The sequence below is a fragment of the Colletotrichum scovillei genome (genome assembly GCF_011075155.1).
Source record: "Colletotrichum scovillei strain TJNH1 chromosome Unknown Contig00002, whole genome shotgun sequence".
Taxonomy (NCBI): domain Eukaryota; kingdom Fungi; phylum Ascomycota; class Sordariomycetes; order Glomerellales; family Glomerellaceae; genus Colletotrichum; species Colletotrichum scovillei.
Window position 1 is genome coordinate 1,760,500 of NW_023336260.1, and position 15,178 is coordinate 1,775,677.

The 15,178-nt window shown below is 52.6% G+C and overlaps 4 protein-coding genes across 4 annotated transcripts; 2 read left to right on the forward strand and 2 right to left on the reverse strand.

Moving 5' to 3' along the window:
• Positions 1-1,902: 1,902 nt before the first annotated feature.
• On the reverse strand, positions 1,903-4,798 carry HER10_EVM0005928 (heterokaryon incompatibility protein). The gene is made up of 2 exons (XM_035475530.1): positions 2,792-4,798; positions 1,903-2,639 (listed from the first exon to the last, which is right to left on the reverse strand). The coding sequence occupies exons 1-2, from the start codon at positions 3,674-3,676 to the stop codon at positions 2,484-2,486; spliced, it is 1,041 nt and encodes a 346-aa protein (XP_035337243.1). The 5' UTR covers positions 3,677-4,798; the 3' UTR covers positions 1,903-2,483.
• Positions 4,799-6,201: 1,403 nt separating this feature from the next.
• On the forward strand, positions 6,202-9,208 carry HER10_EVM0002984 (longiborneol synthase). The gene is made up of 3 exons (XM_035472675.1): positions 6,202-7,749; positions 7,894-8,369; positions 8,480-9,208. Exons 1-3 carry the CDS (start codon positions 7,384-7,386, stop codon positions 8,796-8,798), a joined length of 1,161 nt encoding a protein of 386 aa, XP_035337014.1. The 5' UTR covers positions 6,202-7,383; the 3' UTR covers positions 8,799-9,208.
• Positions 9,209-11,199: 1,991 nt separating this feature from the next.
• On the forward strand, positions 11,200-12,375 carry HER10_EVM0006849 (uncharacterized protein; the record flags this gene model as incomplete). Its single annotated transcript, XM_035476422.1, has 1 exon — positions 11,200-12,375. The coding sequence occupies one exon, from the start codon at positions 11,200-11,202 to the stop codon at positions 12,373-12,375; it is 1,176 nt and encodes a 391-aa protein (XP_035337311.1).
• Positions 12,376-12,723: 348 nt separating this feature from the next.
• Positions 12,724-14,818, reverse strand: HER10_EVM0009464 (uncharacterized protein). The gene is made up of 2 exons (XM_035478950.1): positions 14,426-14,818; positions 12,724-14,363 (listed from the first exon to the last, which is right to left on the reverse strand). Exons 1-2 carry the CDS (start codon positions 14,509-14,511, stop codon positions 12,827-12,829), a joined length of 1,623 nt encoding a protein of 540 aa, XP_035337538.1. The 5' UTR covers positions 14,512-14,818; the 3' UTR covers positions 12,724-12,826.
• Positions 14,819-15,178: the final 360 nt, after the last annotated feature.

The following is a 15,178-nucleotide window of genomic DNA, read 5'->3' on the forward strand; positions in this document are numbered from 1 at the left end:
CGCACTTGATTGCGGGAGGGAGGGGAACAAGAAATTGTGGGGTTTGCCGTTGGTGGTCGAATGTTTTTAGCGCGGCTCGAGTTTTGACGCTACAGTTGCATTTTTGCAATTCGTATCCGTAGAGCCTCAACACTTGGTAACACTCATTTCAATTGCATTAACACACCTGCCTCTCGAAATTCAATTGTTGCACTTCTTGACACGATGCGACACAATTCTGTAACTAGTTCCCCCTATTCTTTGCGTCTTTTTCGTAGGAATTGCGACTCGTCAGAAATTGTATGCATACTTGAGTCGTGTCTCGCTGCCAATTGCTAATAACAATTAGCTCGAGCTTTAGGGTGGCTGGCTGGTTAGAGCAGAATCATTGATGAACGAAAGAACCTATCTGTAGTTAATCAGGACCATCACAAATCAAGTGTTGTTTGTGACTTCTCATGGGCGCGAGAATACTCGCATGATCTGATGAGTAAACACCGGAGGTATTCTGCCAACTCGCTCGCGGCTTGGTCGCCACGAGGTCAGCGAAGCAGATCAGTCTGTACTTTTGACCAAGCCAGTTGGTGTTCAGTCGTTGACTTCCATCGGTTCGAGACCTCCTGCTCTGTAGTGATCTCAAATAGCGACTCAGAGAGAATAGACGAAAGATACCAATTGCAAAAAATCCTGGGGACGACAGACTCTCCGGACAATTCGGCTCCAAGAAGGAACCAATCGTTATCAGTTGAGAATACTACTCCCGGACCAAACACGTCAATAATTCCGCACCTTCCGGGATATCAACCGAAAAGTGACTTTGTAGACAAAAGGTGACTTGAAGGCAAGTACATGATCGTCGCCAAAGAAACCATCTCCAACCGTCCAACGAAGCAGGGCCAAGTAGTAGCGGTGAAGAATTATCGTATGTGATTGCCACGCGAACATGGGCCACCGACAAAGGGAGCAAAAAATCCAACATGGCCAACAGAACGCATGTCCAGGCCACGGGGATGGGTTTATGCTGTTGGTTTTGGATATGTGCGTTGGTGCAGGTTGGATGGCAAGCAAATATAGTTTCAGGTTGGACACGGAATACTGGACGGAATAGAAAGGTGGTGGTGGCGCGTGCCAAACTGTCGGTTCCCTCGGTTAAGCGGTACGTTATTTCGCAACTGCAAGACCGTCAGGGAAAGGGAGAGAGGAGAGGTTGGTTTGTCTTTCTTTGTAAGTTTCGGTCGCTTGGCCGATTTACCTAGGAAAGTTCATGTAGTACGGACATTACTCCGTAAATGTTGGAGTGAGAAAACCTGCATATAAAACCCCGGGCCCCCTGTCCTGTGTACCGTACCCTGCCCGGCTGCACTTTGCTTCTTAAGCGGAATTGCCGCAGGAAAGCTGCATGATGCGCGCGCTGCAGCGATGCAGCGATGCAGTACCTAGACGAGCTGCTAATGCTGTCTTTTTTTGCGTATCTGCAACGAACAAAATTCCCTCAGTACGTAATCCGCCGGTCAGCAGGTCGCAAATCATGCAGGGCCAGTTCTTCCGGTAACCCTTGTATCTTTGAGTCCTTGGACTCTGATGATTCCATCGATTCCATACAGATACCTGTCCAAAGAAACCAGTCTGTTTGGTTGGCGATGTCTGTAGAATGGCCCCTCTCTCGTTCTCCAACAAAGAAGAGATAGACAGAGAGAGGAAACAGCCCCCCCCCCCTCCCTCTCAGGCCCCCCAGAGTATCACTTATCATCGCACAGGATCCTGCATCAAACTATTGGAGACCCAGCAGGAAACCTTCACAAGTTCGCAAATCATTCCTCGCATTTGAGCTGGCCCGCTCTCCAAGCTTCATACTTTGCAAAAAAGTCGAATCATTGGGGTCGCACGACATGGAGCCTGGGCGTGAAGTGGGCGGGGGGAGGGGGTTGATGTGATGTGATGCGATGGGTGTGTATTATGCCGAAGCATCGGAAAACGCTCCAGTCTGACCCGTTTCGTCCCGTTTCGTCCGAAATTCTTCAATACCACATGGCAAGCGTACCCGCGCATTCCGGACACTTTATGGGAAGGCGGCTCTTGGTATTTATATCACGACGGAACCGTACGTTTTTTTCGTCTCGTGTGCGCGCATGTGTTTGCGGGAAGAAAAGGAGCAAAACGGCCACAAGCAGAACAGAAGAAAGAAAAGAAATAAGTTCAAAGATCCTGCTAAAATGAAGCTAGAAGGAACTTTTGGGTATCCTCGTTACAACGCTAAGCCCTCCTTCCGTGGAATTCCCCTCCCATTACCCCTCAAACCATAAGCCTCCCTTCGGACATGGCTTGGCAGCATTCCAGGCTGGTCTACAACTCCTGCCTGCTACAAGTGAGGTCACTGAGGTGAGTGATAAGCACTTGACCATCCCATACCCGCCTGCTACCTTGCCTCTCTCGCCGGGATCCTACTCAAATCTGGATCAGAACCCCGAACAACGCCAGTAACGATGGCACGCACGTCACGCCAATTACTTGGTGTCGGTGGATCGCGTGGACGAGGTCGCCCTGCTGCTTCCCGTCTCCTTGAGGATCTGGGCCTCCTCTAGCGCCTCTCGCTTTGCAAACTCATCAAGAAGCTTGTGCGCTGTCTCAAGAGGCAACTCGGCTATCATGGCCGATAGGTTCTACGGAAACCGGGTCAGTCGATCGAGATCTCTTCATGCAAGAGTTTACGGCCGTAAGGGGGGCGAAGTAGGTGAGGCGAGCGTTACAGCGCCGGCCGGAGGCTTAGCCTGAAGGCCAAAATTCCAGAAGAACGGTACAGTGAGTTACTTACCGCGGGGAAGATGTCGGACGGATGATACTTAAATTCCTCCATCATGCGGTTCAGGCGGAGTACCTGCTTCCACGGGACAATAGTGTCTCCAATCAAAAAGGTAGGGAACCTTGCCATGGCGAGCTCTTCAAGGATCCAGCGACGTTGAAAGTAGGAACGGCCCATGAAGTCGTTGGCACCGGCCCAGTGCGGCATCATGAACGGAATCTCGCCGTTGGGACCAGGAGCCCATAGAGACGCAATGGGGACCGCCCACTTGTGAGTTGGCGCGTAGTCTTCGGGGTGCTTTTCGCGGTCGCCGGGGTCGCCCCAGTGGGGCGGGATGGCGTCCTCGATCCGCGCGAGAGCGGCCATGGCCTCATCGGTGTAGTCCGTCTTGTCGCCCAGCCACCCGACGACAAGCTCCGCGTTGCGGTAGATGTTACGCATGTCCGTGTGCTGCTTGGACTTTTCGACATCGTCGCGTTGGTTGACGCAGAGGAAGTCGCACCACACCCTCAAACACCTCGACTCCAAGTCACTCTGACGTGAGCTAGAGAGACCAAAGAGCTGCCTAAGCCATCGCGGGGCGCCGTGAGGCCGCCTGGCCGGCGTCCTTTGGAAGCGCTGCGAGATAGTCGGATAGAAGACGGCGCGGACCTGCTTCAGTGCCTGGGCCAGATGAGCCGTGATAGTGACGGCGTGACTGCCCACGAAGATCTTTTCGGTCTCGGCCGCGTCGCCATAAAGTGACGAGAGGGCGATGTACTCGCGGGACAGCTCATCGGTCAGGCGAACTGTGATGAGCCGACACTCGACTGGATCGCTGAGGCTGCGCGCGGACTGGATCTCAAGCAGGCGGATCTCACGCCTCGAAGGGTCCAGACGCCGATATTGAATGCTCATCTTAACGGCAGCAATGCTCTGGTTCGGTTCGGCGGAGCGAGCGAGCGAGCGGGATCGGGCGAGAACTTGGCCAAGCAGGAGACAGCAACAAACAGTTGTCTCGATTGTTCACCCCTCGCAGATTCTGTGTAAGGTACCGGTATCCGTATGTGCTTTTCTCCTGTCTCTGATGTGCCGATTCCTGTGCTCCAGATCAGGTCTCAGGTGAGGGCCTGTTGCTACCGGTATCTCTCTCTTCTCCAGTTTCTGCAGGTCGAGCTGTGGGAGAGTGGAAAGGGTGGCAGGGCAGGGGTGGGTTTCCAACACTCAGTCTCACACTCAGTTTCCGAGAGTAAGGTAGGTATTACGAAGTATCCGTACGGGTCTGCTGTTGCTGCTGCTGACAGGATTTGACTTGACTTGCGGCGTGTGAGTGTCTGGGTCGCACACCAACAATGCAACAGCAGGGCGAATCTGAAGCGCGTCCAGCGCAGAAGTGAGGACTCCGAACGGGACGCCGGCGTTTATACCAAGAAGGCGCAGATGCGGGCCCAGCGGCTTGGGCAGGGGATCTCTGGGGGCATCGATGCTGTCGGCTGTTCCCAATGCCATGCTCGGGTTGAGATTTTCATAGCACAGGGGTCCAGACTCCAGCCAGACATTCCAGCGAGACAGAGAGAAGCCGAAAAAGACGGGCACAGCGTGCCAATGGGGCGTAAAGGTCGACGAAGTTCGACGGGATACGGCTAGCTTCCCCCTCCTTCAGAAGGAGACGGACTCACGCTATCCAGGGGTCGCAGGTGGGAAGGTTCAAGGTTCAAGGGCAAGAGGGAGGGGGTGTGTGTCGTAACTAAGTCTTGATGCGTGGTTGTGTGCTTGTGGACTGGCGGTGGTCGTGGAGCGTGGATGCGTGTGGTGGTCGCCATCAGAGACATTCGGGAACATTTCCAAGGAGAGCGGCACGGCACTCGTACTGGCAGCAGCGTGGCGAGCGGCTGGTCTATCGGTCATTGCCTGGAATAGTGACACAATTTGACGAGATGGTGGACGGGGAACAATGAAGCTAGATGACAGATGCACCACGCAACCAGCACGCGAAGTTGCACTTTGTGGTGAGTTGAGTACGGAGTACGTACAAGTACTGTGCAGTAGACGGTAGCAAAAGGGAAAGAACCCTTGCTTGGCGTTGCTTGCCTGGTTCTGGCTTTGGCTGCCTACTACACTACGTACCCTATGACCCGGCATGGACCCGGTGGAGAAGGCGACGGCTGAAAACGGCCACTTCTCTGCTGCATTTGTGCAGAGACCCAACGTACCAAGAAGACCTTGTGGATTTCCCTTTTACCAGTGGAGGGCAATGGAACACTTTCGTCAAGACACGACACGCAGGCAAAGCCGCAGGTTCGCGTAACGTACGGAGTAAGCAAGGTGGTGGCAGGCTTGCACGCTTGGTAAGGTAGGACAACCAGACCCAAAACATCGAGTGGGCAGAAAAATAGGTCATGGACCATCCATGGTAATTCAAATGTTCGGCGATCTAAAAGCGAAAGCAAGGTTTTTCCAGGTTTCTCGCTCCGATGCCTCGACCATTCTGCAAACGCAATCTCCCTCCTCCGACTGAGACCCCCTCCGAATGATGAATCTGCGCCCCATCCGCCATCCGGCAGTTCGCGTGTTGGAGCGCGTGTTCGTCTGATTCGAATGATTCCATACAACGGCCGCAACAGCCACATAGTCACCAAGTGAACAAGCAACTACGCCGTAACTGTCCACAGTTCCAGACCCGTACGGCTCACGGAACGCCGAAGCTGAGACGGGACCAGAGGGAATGGGACGGAACACCTAGCGAAAGCGGCAACCATCTTTGTGTGTATTGGAGCTTTACTGCTCTGGGTTTGGGAAAGTCTGTGAGTGCAGCGTGCCACCCCGCCCACCCCAGCACCAAGGCACGAAGCCACGGCATGGCTCCAAGGCATGGCCCGCAGCCACCTACGGATACCGCATTACGGCTCTGATGGGATGGATTTATGGATGGATTGCCTATGGGTAGCCTGTACGGATACTGTGTAAGGATAGGCAAGTTGTTCGTACACAGTAGAGGAAGGGGCCCCCTTTTCCCACTTGGCAACCGTTGGCGGGCACAATTGGACCCGTCGTGACAGTTAGGTAGGCACTCCGTACTGGGTTGAATGCTAGGTTTGTGTGCTGGGTACGGAGTGTATGGAGGAGCAATTTGCAGATGATCATGTCATGTTTAGGAAGCCAATGTTCGCGCGACCCCAGATGACCCCCACTTCCTTCCTGCGACCTGCGTGCATGGGATGGCAGGTACGGAGTAACACAGGCCCTGACAGACACTGACGGCTCTTGCGCTCTTGGGTGGGCTCCTCTTTTATCTTCTCTTTTTCTGGGACCCGTTCCTGCCGTCCCACCGTCTCCTGACTCGGGGTTACCATGTTCATGTTCCTTGCTGACTACAAACTCACGTGCGTCGTCATCGCCGCACCGCACGCCGCAACTTCGCAACTCCCCCTCCGAAAATATGCCATGCTTCCCGTCTTTGGCACTGCCCTAAGCCACCTCTCTTGCCGTCTTACTACGCTGCACATATATCGTCAACCCGGGAATACACCCATTTTAGGCACACTTGGGGAAACCTGGCCGTCAACAACTACACATCCATGGACCATGATGCGATCCGGGAGTTGATGCGGTTTCGGGATGATCTCACAATCGAACCCCTTCCACGGAGTCGCCTACGGAGCACACTACCTCACCCACACACTCCCTTACATCTAGCAGCACCATGACAGCACACCACTCTTGTGACCTCAAGTCTGGACTCTGTAGTGTAGTCTGCACCCGAGACTGCGTATCGGCACTCGACCTTGGTTCGATTGATATCTCCTGGCACCATGATCCATCCTCTACTGCGTGGTTGGTCTCCGTCACGGACCTTCCTCCGTCCACTCTCGCACAAACTTTGTACACCACCACCACCACCACCACCTTTCTCTTGCTGCATTGCATGGCCACGACCCTTGGGAATGCTTGCCCATTCTCCACTAACAACTTGTCAACCCTGGCTGGACCGCGGTACCAATGCACATTGTAGCGTGTGTACACAAAAGTAGTGTACCTCCAACAACGAGGGACAAACCTGCAGCGTTGTTGAACTAGCAACTGGGACTAAGCCCACTCTGCTCTTAACCCTGTCCACATGCCACACGAGCCAACGGCGAACCGTCAAACGGTTCGGTTTGGCCTAGGGATGAGGGAGCGATGGCTGGCGATCGAGGTATCAAATCGTACCGCATTTTCTCTCACTTTGCCCTGATGCCACTATTCCTTACCTCTTCCTGATCGTTGCCTCGCTCACCACCTCACCATTGCCGCCGTAGCCAAACCTGGACCGCCGAATGCCTCCTCCTCCTCCTTCGCCCCGGCACCTCGCTCGAAATGGAAACCTCTCGATGCCCTGCCACCCACATGCCTTTCATATCGACCTCCCTGTCCATGGGAGCATCGCGAGCCCATGTTAGGAATAAAAAGCCCAGGTCTCCCCCGTCAAGAGGTTTCATGGATATGGCCATTAGCTTCTTGTCTGTGCTTCTTCTAGACTAAACTCTACCTACACCGACAGTTCATATCCAGTATTAACCGCCCTTACTAACCCACCGCCCTTCCTCTAGAGCTCGCTCCTCTTGAGCTCTCACTTGTTGCCCTTAATGTCCACCTCGCCCAAGATTATGGTCAGCCCTCCCGGTCTCAGCCCTGGAGGAATCAACAGCGCCGCTGTTTCGGTTGCCCAGCCGTGGCTCCGGATGCTCAGCTCCGTGTGGGGAATGTGCGCCCCGAAGCGAATCCGCCTCGAAGATGACCTGGCAAAGGAGCCCAAGCGGCTGGCTGCCCTCTGCAAGCCCATTTGCAAACAGATGCTCGAGGACCTCAAGTACCCCGGCGTCCCACGGGTCAAGCGCGAGTCCGTCGAAGCGCTGCTGAAATATATGCACAAGAGAGCCGTCGAGATCGGATGGCCACTCGATACCCCTCTGTCCCAGAAGGGGTTCCGCTTGGGCTTCTCACTAGCTGCGGTATGTATCCCACCTCCCTACCATTCATGCTACCCTAAAGCCACGTTTTGACGTTTGAGTAATACCTCGATTTTATTTTGGAAATTCTCCATGGATTAAAATGTGATTGTGATAAGTAGCGTGCTGACGGAACACCCGCAACAGATGTGCCATCCCCGTCACCCGATAGAGGTGCAGGGTTATGTTGGGCTCTTCACCTGGCTCGTCGTTCAGTACGACGACATCGTGGGCCAGAATGAAGGCGGCATGGACGAGGCCCAGCACTTCCAGCGGCGCTTCCTCAACGGCGAGACCCAGCCCAACGCCATGCTCGAAGGGCTGGCGGGCCTGCTGCGTCAGGCTCCTGACATCTTTGACCCCGTCATGGCCAGCCTGTTGCAAATCTCGGCTCTCAAGTTCATGACTTGCAACCTGCTCGAGCGTCACGATGGCTTCCAGAACATGAAGACCACGCGGGGCGCCGGGATCAAGTTCCCCGACTTCCTGCGCGACCTGGCTGGCATAAACGTGGCGTACGCCGTCTTCTGTTTTCCCAAAGCCCAATACCCGGACGTGAGTCAATACCTGGAGGCCATCCCTGACATGGCCAGGGTGATCGACATTTCGAACGACGTTTTCTCGTAAGTCAATTCACCCCCCGCCAGTATCTATAACACACGGACACTTTTTAGTGTATATTTGCTTTTTCTTGATCCATCGACGTATGTCTGACCGCGTGCCCATCTATCAGCTTCTACAAGGAGGAACTTGGCGGCGAGACCAGAAATTATATTCACAATCGCCGTATGGCAACCGGCAAGGATGTCTTCGCAGTCCTGGAAGACGTCGCCACCGACACGGTAGATGCCGCCAACAGAGCCTCCGCCATCCTCAAGGGGAGGGGCACGTACGAGCAGTCCATGCAGGAGTGCGCCCGGGGCTTCCACGCCATGCACACATCGAACCCACGGTACAAGATGGCCGATATGGACCTGGCCGAGGAGCATCCTCTGGCTCCGTACGAACATCTCATGGCGGAGATCTTTGGTCAAGAAAAGGTGAAGGCATGAAAGCTTCGCAAGCTTTGCCCTTCTTCCCCTTTCATGACTTACACACCCCCACACACACCGGTTACGATTTGATGTTATTGCGATTTGGAAGCAGCATGAGATACCTACTGGGAGGCATTCTGATTATTTATTGTTCGGTTTTGTTTTTATTTCTTTGGTACGAAGGTTCGACTATCGATTCGCCTTGTCATTGGTGTGGCTGTTTCGTTTTTATCGACTGCATGGAAGAGCACGCTGAGCGACTGAACGTAGCATTTGCAATCTTAGGTTATCGGATATCTGTAGTGCCGACCGAGAAAGTTTTGTACTATTTGTGAGAGAGCGCGAAAAAAGAGCTTGTCGATTTTTATGATTTTCAACAAATGTATCCGTACAAACTCACAAACTTAACTAATGAATACTGCACCTCCTCCATCTTTCTCAGGAAACTTTTGTCCATTGTGTGTCTGCTTTCTTGATCCGTACATAATTTCGTTAGTGCGCCTCTTATACGAGGATTAGTGTACTGTCGTAAAAAGGATTCGATCCCCTGAAAAAGACCACACAAACTTCCAGCTTTGGTGATCGACCACACCCCCCTTTTGCGGTTATCCAAGCGAAAACCCCCCCTCCCTCCATCAGAACCACTTGTCAGCCAGCTCTGGTTCGGTTTAGTGATGCGCATTTGCAAGGGTCCTGGCCAATCATCCCAGAAAATTCACGACTCGGATACCGGACTAAAGAGCGTGGCTTTCGCCAAGTCGACAAGGTTTCTTACTCTTTTTGCATTATCAAAAAAAGGAGAAAAATTGGGTTAGTGTTGGGCATCACCAGATCAAAAAGAAAGAGGATTTTCCGGCAATTGGTATTTGACTCGTGTGACTTGTCATTTTCCTTGCAAGGCTTCGTTCGATACGCGCGCCCATAATATATCACTCGTCAAACGTCACCATACTGGAGACCTGGAGCGCCCTTTTTTGTTGTCTCCCTTCTCCAGGAAATTTTGGCGATGCTACCTATATCATTATGCACATCATCGAAGGAAATCAAAAAGAGGAAAAGCCTCCCTTTTCTTAACCCAGGTTTTTTGTCCGATGGACCGACAGAGTTTGCGGGAAGAGCCGCTCCCTCGCCACGGGACCCGGGGGTTGCGGAGCTCTCTCTCACACTACCTTACCCCCTTTGGACCCAGCAAACTTATTGTGCAGGGTAATTAAGTATGATCATTTGGGAAAGGGGGGACCACCACGCATCCCACGTAATAGTTGTAACCCTCTGGAAACGACGGCACAACGTGACAAAATCCCATTTCCCCAAGCTTATTATGCATTTTTGATACGAGTACGGGATGCTCTTTTCGGACTTGGCCATGTTCTGGAACAATTCTAGATCTGCAGTCCCAGTCATCCATGGAGCAAACTTCAAGTTTGGCAAATTGAAGGCACACCGATATTTGAATCAGGCATGTTTGCTTGCAACCTTGCAAAATGTTGAGTTGCCGGGCCCCCGATAGTTAACCCCCAGCTTGTTTGTTGAGTTGTGTAACCGACATGGGGGCTTCCGAGGATCTTAATTAGTCTCGAAAACCGGTTACGTCAGAAGCCATTGCAAAGCTTTTTCTAGGCATGGAGTATTATCCTTCATGTGGCTAAGTGGCTTGCTTTGCTCTGGAGGTCAACTAACTCCTCTTTCTTCCTATAAGGTTTGATCTACTCACTATGTAAGAAATTTCTGGGCCAATAAACTTCACGTGAAAGCATAGTTAAACGGAACCTGACAATGTTTTGTTCAAAGACAAAGAACTTACTCGCTCTAGTCGACTGTCATCCGATTTGAGTTATCCCACTCCTCACAACTCGCTCGGTCGTGGGGGAAAGATTATTCAAGAGAAGATTCAAAGCATAAAGTCGTACGGCCATGGAATTTCAACCGTTCAGACAGATGAGAGAACTCGAAAAGATAAATACAAGGAGTGCGGTTTCGAGTGAGGTCTTCTTAGGGGCTTCTCGGTCGCAGCTGCTAAGGCTCAAGAGGATAGCTTCCAGAGACAGGAGTTACTACAATCTCAATAACAATGCCACGTATGTTGCGTATGGACTCCTTTTCCCAATACATGAAACTGGGGTCGAATGGCTTTTTTCTCCCTTCTTTGAGCTTAACATGTTCCAGTCCAAACATGTCGAAACTGCCTCGGGCCCCGAGTTCAAGGCCATGATATATTCCCGACTGTGTTCTTTCTCTCCCAATGAGAATTGGAAGCGAAACAATTATGTATCTTTGGTTCTAGAATCTACAGTTCACTATCGTGCGCTATATATAATGGCGTCAGGATGGCAGCTTGAAGTCCACTATTCGCCAGCAACGCACTCGATTCGTAAGTACACTATAACCCGGTAAAACATCACACTTGAAGTTCAGCATCATGACGTCTGAGAGACCAACAAACCAGCAAACCCAAGATCCCGTCGATGAACAGGCTGGACGAACGTATCCCACTTGGCCAGAGGTAGAAGAATGCCAACACCCCCCATTCCCAGAGCCGTCAACTCACAGCCCGTGGCCTCTGACGTCTCGAGATTTTCCACCATACGTATCACTGGTCGTGGGGTCGTATGGCGCAACACCGCTGCTGAATTTCACTGCTCAAAACTTTCACGAGTGTGAGCTTCGACCGCAGCAGGCTGCGGCTCGAGCTGGATTTAAGAAGATTTACCGCGACGCACTAATCCTATCCCAAGCCTGGAGAAATCTCACCCCGGAGGCACTCAAGTCGTTTGAGAAAGGTGGTGGCTCGGAAGAAGTCAAGTCGATGGCGCAAAGCCTCGAAAGCGCGCTGTACACAATGATGTTGCATCTTGACGACTTTTACTTCCTTGGTGCCTTGACGAGACCTCACCACAATCTAACTGCTAGCTCGCAAACTCATTCGCTAACAAAGTTGGAGACCGGATTTGGTGTTTTGAAGGGCACAGTCTCGGCCGCTGCGGGGAGACCGGGGGAAGCAGAAGAGCATCGCGGGGACGGAGGGTGGTTCTCGGTAATTCGGCTCTGGCTCAAATGTTCAACATCTGCCATCTGGAATTCTTTCTGTGGAGAGGAATCATTCGATATTATCCCATTTGAAGAGTCGGTCGTGGTTCTCATCCATGAGATGGTACACGCCTACCTCCAAATGTTTCTTTGCAGACGTCCTCAATGCGAGAGGGATCGACTCAACACGGATGGCCTCTCTGGTCATGGCCGTACTTTCCAGAAGCTGCTCGCATTGATCACAGTAGAGTTCCAGGGATGGCATGGCTCTTTACGGAATATTATTGAGGATAGGTGCTATGAGGGCACTTGGGTTGACAGTTTCAACGACGATGTTGAGCAGGCTGCCATTGAAGCTGCCAGAAGCAGAGGCGAACTTGCTCAATATCTTCCACTGAGAGCGGATAGCTGCCGCACGCTCGTCCGAATTGTCAATAAAGAGCTCCCCAATGGAGAGCGGACGTCTAACGTTATCTATCGGCAGCCCGGATCCGACATTCCACCAAAGGCTGACGAGGACCCAGATTACGTGTATGATGAGGACGGCGACGTTAATATGGACCTGTAGGGGGGCCAGGGGCCACAAATGGATATAGCTCTGTCAATTCCTAAGTGTTGGTAAGCATGCTTCTTAGCTGCGTCTTTTGGATTCGGAAGGAGATGGAGGTGTTGGATTGGGCTTGGGTTGGTGTATTTGGATTTAGATAGATGGAGCACGTTGAGGTTTTTGTTAGATTTCGGTAATTCTCGTTGCGTTTCAAGGTGATGGTCGTATTCTTTCTCTACTCTGTCACCGTGTAAGTTTCCCTCTAGACCTTGAACCTTTGAAGGCAGAGGTGGTGTTTCTTGTCCTTCTTTGATGCCATCATTCAACACCTCTTAGCGAGTATCATGTTGGCCCAGAGTACCATTACTAGGGGTATTATTTTTCTTTCTTCATTCGTAACAGGTCTTATCTATACATCTATACAGCGTAAACATCATTTCAATCCATCGCTCTATCCAAGCCGGCATCCTTCCTATGCATCCGGCACGTACACGCCATCCTTGCAGAGGACGACAATCTTCTTGAAGAACCGACGCCATTCCAACGGGTCTCCCTTGATCTTCACGAACCGGATATCCAGCAACTCCTGCTCCTCAGGCAGCTTGTGCTTGTCGACGTGGATCTCGCCGTGCAGCGACTGTCGACGCGCGTCGAGCGTCTTGATCTTGATGATGACGATGTGGTCCGAGTACAGGTTCGGCGTAACGGGAGGCAGCGGGACGTTGAGCTGGTGCAGGGCGTCGCTGAGCATCTGCACGATGAGCTGGGGCGGCACGTGTGAGAAGAAGCGTGTGAGGGACTCGAACGGCACGATATCGCGGAAGCGACGGGCCGCTTGGGTGAGGGTCAGAGGGACACCTGGGGTCTGCGAGAATTGGCTGATGGAAGGCTCTTCTGCGAGGGACTCCATGAACAGGCGTCGGTTGGCGACACCGCTCACGCTTCGGGTCAGAGGTTGTGTGGAGGAGACCGCAATAGGATTCATGACTTTGAGGGCAGGGCGCTCCCAATCCCACGCGACGTCGTTGATGGGTGTTTCAGGCTGGGTGAAGGAGACCTTGCCGGCGCTATCGATATCCATGGGATCACTGCTGGACGGGTTGCCTTGAGAGGCTGTAGGTTGCTGGTTGAAATCGATCTTGAGACTTTCTAGCATCTGCGTGGCCAAGTTGATCGGGTCGGAAATCGCGCCGTCCGATGTCAAATGTGGGTTTTGCCTCGTATACCATGGGTGTTGTCGGATCTGTCGAAAAGAGAAGCGTTTGCTCGGGTCAATGTTCATCATGCCTCGAAGCAGTGACAAGGTATCTGACGGTATCCTCCCCCAAAGCGCATCTGTGCTGCGGCCGTTCGTTCGCACGTACTCCTGGTACTCCCAACTACCCTTCGACGGCTCATCCCAGGGTGTGTTGCCAACCAACAGTACGAAGAGGATGACACCGCATGACCAGATGTCAACAAGATCTGGCGAGTACTTTACTGCGTCCGGGGATGCCTTCTTCTCTGCCTTGCCGCAGGCGAGGATCTCAGGCGCGATGTATGGTGGACTCCCGCAAAGGGTGGAACTCGTCTTCCGTTGACCCTTGTACTCAAACATGGTTGACATGCCAAAGTCGGCGAGCTTCAGACTTCCCGTCTCGGATAGCAAAATGTTTTCGGGCTTCAGATCTCGGTGCGCCACGCCCTTTGAGTGGATGAAGCTCACGCCGCTGATGAGCTGCAGAAAGTAGAGGTGAGCAATGTTCTCGTGGACGCCCACGTCTGCCTCAATCTTGTCGAAGAGGTCGCCTCCATCGGCAAACTCCATGGCGATCCATCGCCAATTGCTGTCCTCTCCCGAAGCGAACCACTCAATGATGTTCGGGTGCTGGCCGACATGTGAATGGAGTGACACCTCCATGAGAAGCTGCTTTGCCGACACGCGGCCATGTTTGACGGCGTAACCCTTGTGAATGAATTTGACAGCGAAGACTGGCGTGTTTGCGTCTAGAGGGACGGCTTTTTTGATTCTGAAAGCCCGCAGTCAGTGGCGGGGTTCATCAGACGTCAAATTGAGGGGTAGAGTTCTTACGATGCATAAGCCCCTCGCCCAATGGTCTTCGAGATGACCCTGAAGGGCAAGTCACTGGGCAGAGGGTCCAGCTGTGATTGCTGCATCTTTGCTGAGTGAGCCGAGAAGTTCAGATGGTTTTGGGAGAGAGTCTGCGGCAGACTAATTCATGACTGAGACCGACCGAGCACAGGGGAAACAGGGATATCGATTCACGGTGCTGTCAGGCAAACGATGCCAGGCAAAATGAGATGGATAGATGACGTATCGAACTAGCATAGGGCGAATTCCGCACAAAGGGTCCAAGGGTCCAGCGTCAATAAGAACTCACCATGTTGTTTGAGGTGTGTCTTGAGTCGTTTGTCTCCCCCGCGGTGGCACTCTGGAGCGCGTCTTGACCGCGTAAAGAGCTTTTGGCGTGTTTTGTTTGGAGTCATGGAAGGTGTTTCATTGCCGCCTGCATCAACGCGAATTCATTGGCCGATAAGCCCTCTTATCGCGGTTGCTGCAGTGTTGGTCAGGTAAACAGTCCGCCACCACTCCTCCAGGACACCCCTCCAAAGCAGCTGGATCCCTGCCCTATAGTGTCGCCGCTTTTGTGGCCAAAACTAACCTCCCACCAAGACCAACAAGCTACCTATCGAGTCACCATGGAATGTGATTACTAGCACATCAATGATAATAGGGCTAGAAAGTGAATTGCGATCTGATTGTTGTAGTCGCCAATGCAAGACCTGGAAACCCGCCAGTCTCTTTCCCCTTCCCATCTCCGCC

Excerpts from the sequence above, each read along its gene's own strand:
- HER10_EVM0005928 (XM_035475530.1), bottom strand. The coding sequence starts at position 3,676 with ATGAGCATTCAATATCGGCGTCTGGACCCTTCGAGGCGTGAGATCCGC. Across the intron at positions 2,640-2,791 it reads CGTCCGACATCTTCCCCGCG|AACCTATCGGCCATGATAGC; the intron begins GTAAGTAACTCA and ends CGGTTTCCGTAG.
- HER10_EVM0002984 (XM_035472675.1), top strand. The coding sequence starts at position 7,384 with ATGTCCACCTCGCCCAAGATTATGGTCAGCCCTCCCGGTCTCAGCCCT. Across the intron at positions 7,750-7,893 it reads TGGGCTTCTCACTAGCTGCG|ATGTGCCATCCCCGTCACCC; the intron begins GTATGTATCCCA and ends CACCCGCAACAG. Across the intron at positions 8,370-8,479 it reads ATTTCGAACGACGTTTTCTC|CTTCTACAAGGAGGAACTTG; the intron begins GTAAGTCAATTC and ends CCCATCTATCAG.
- HER10_EVM0009464 (XM_035478950.1), bottom strand. The coding sequence starts at position 14,511 with ATGCAGCAATCACAGCTGGACCCTCTGCCCAGTGACTTGCCCTTCAGG. Across the intron at positions 14,364-14,425 it reads GGGCGAGGGGCTTATGCATC|AATCAAAAAAGCCGTCCCTC; the intron begins GTAAGAACTCTA and ends GCGGGCTTTCAG.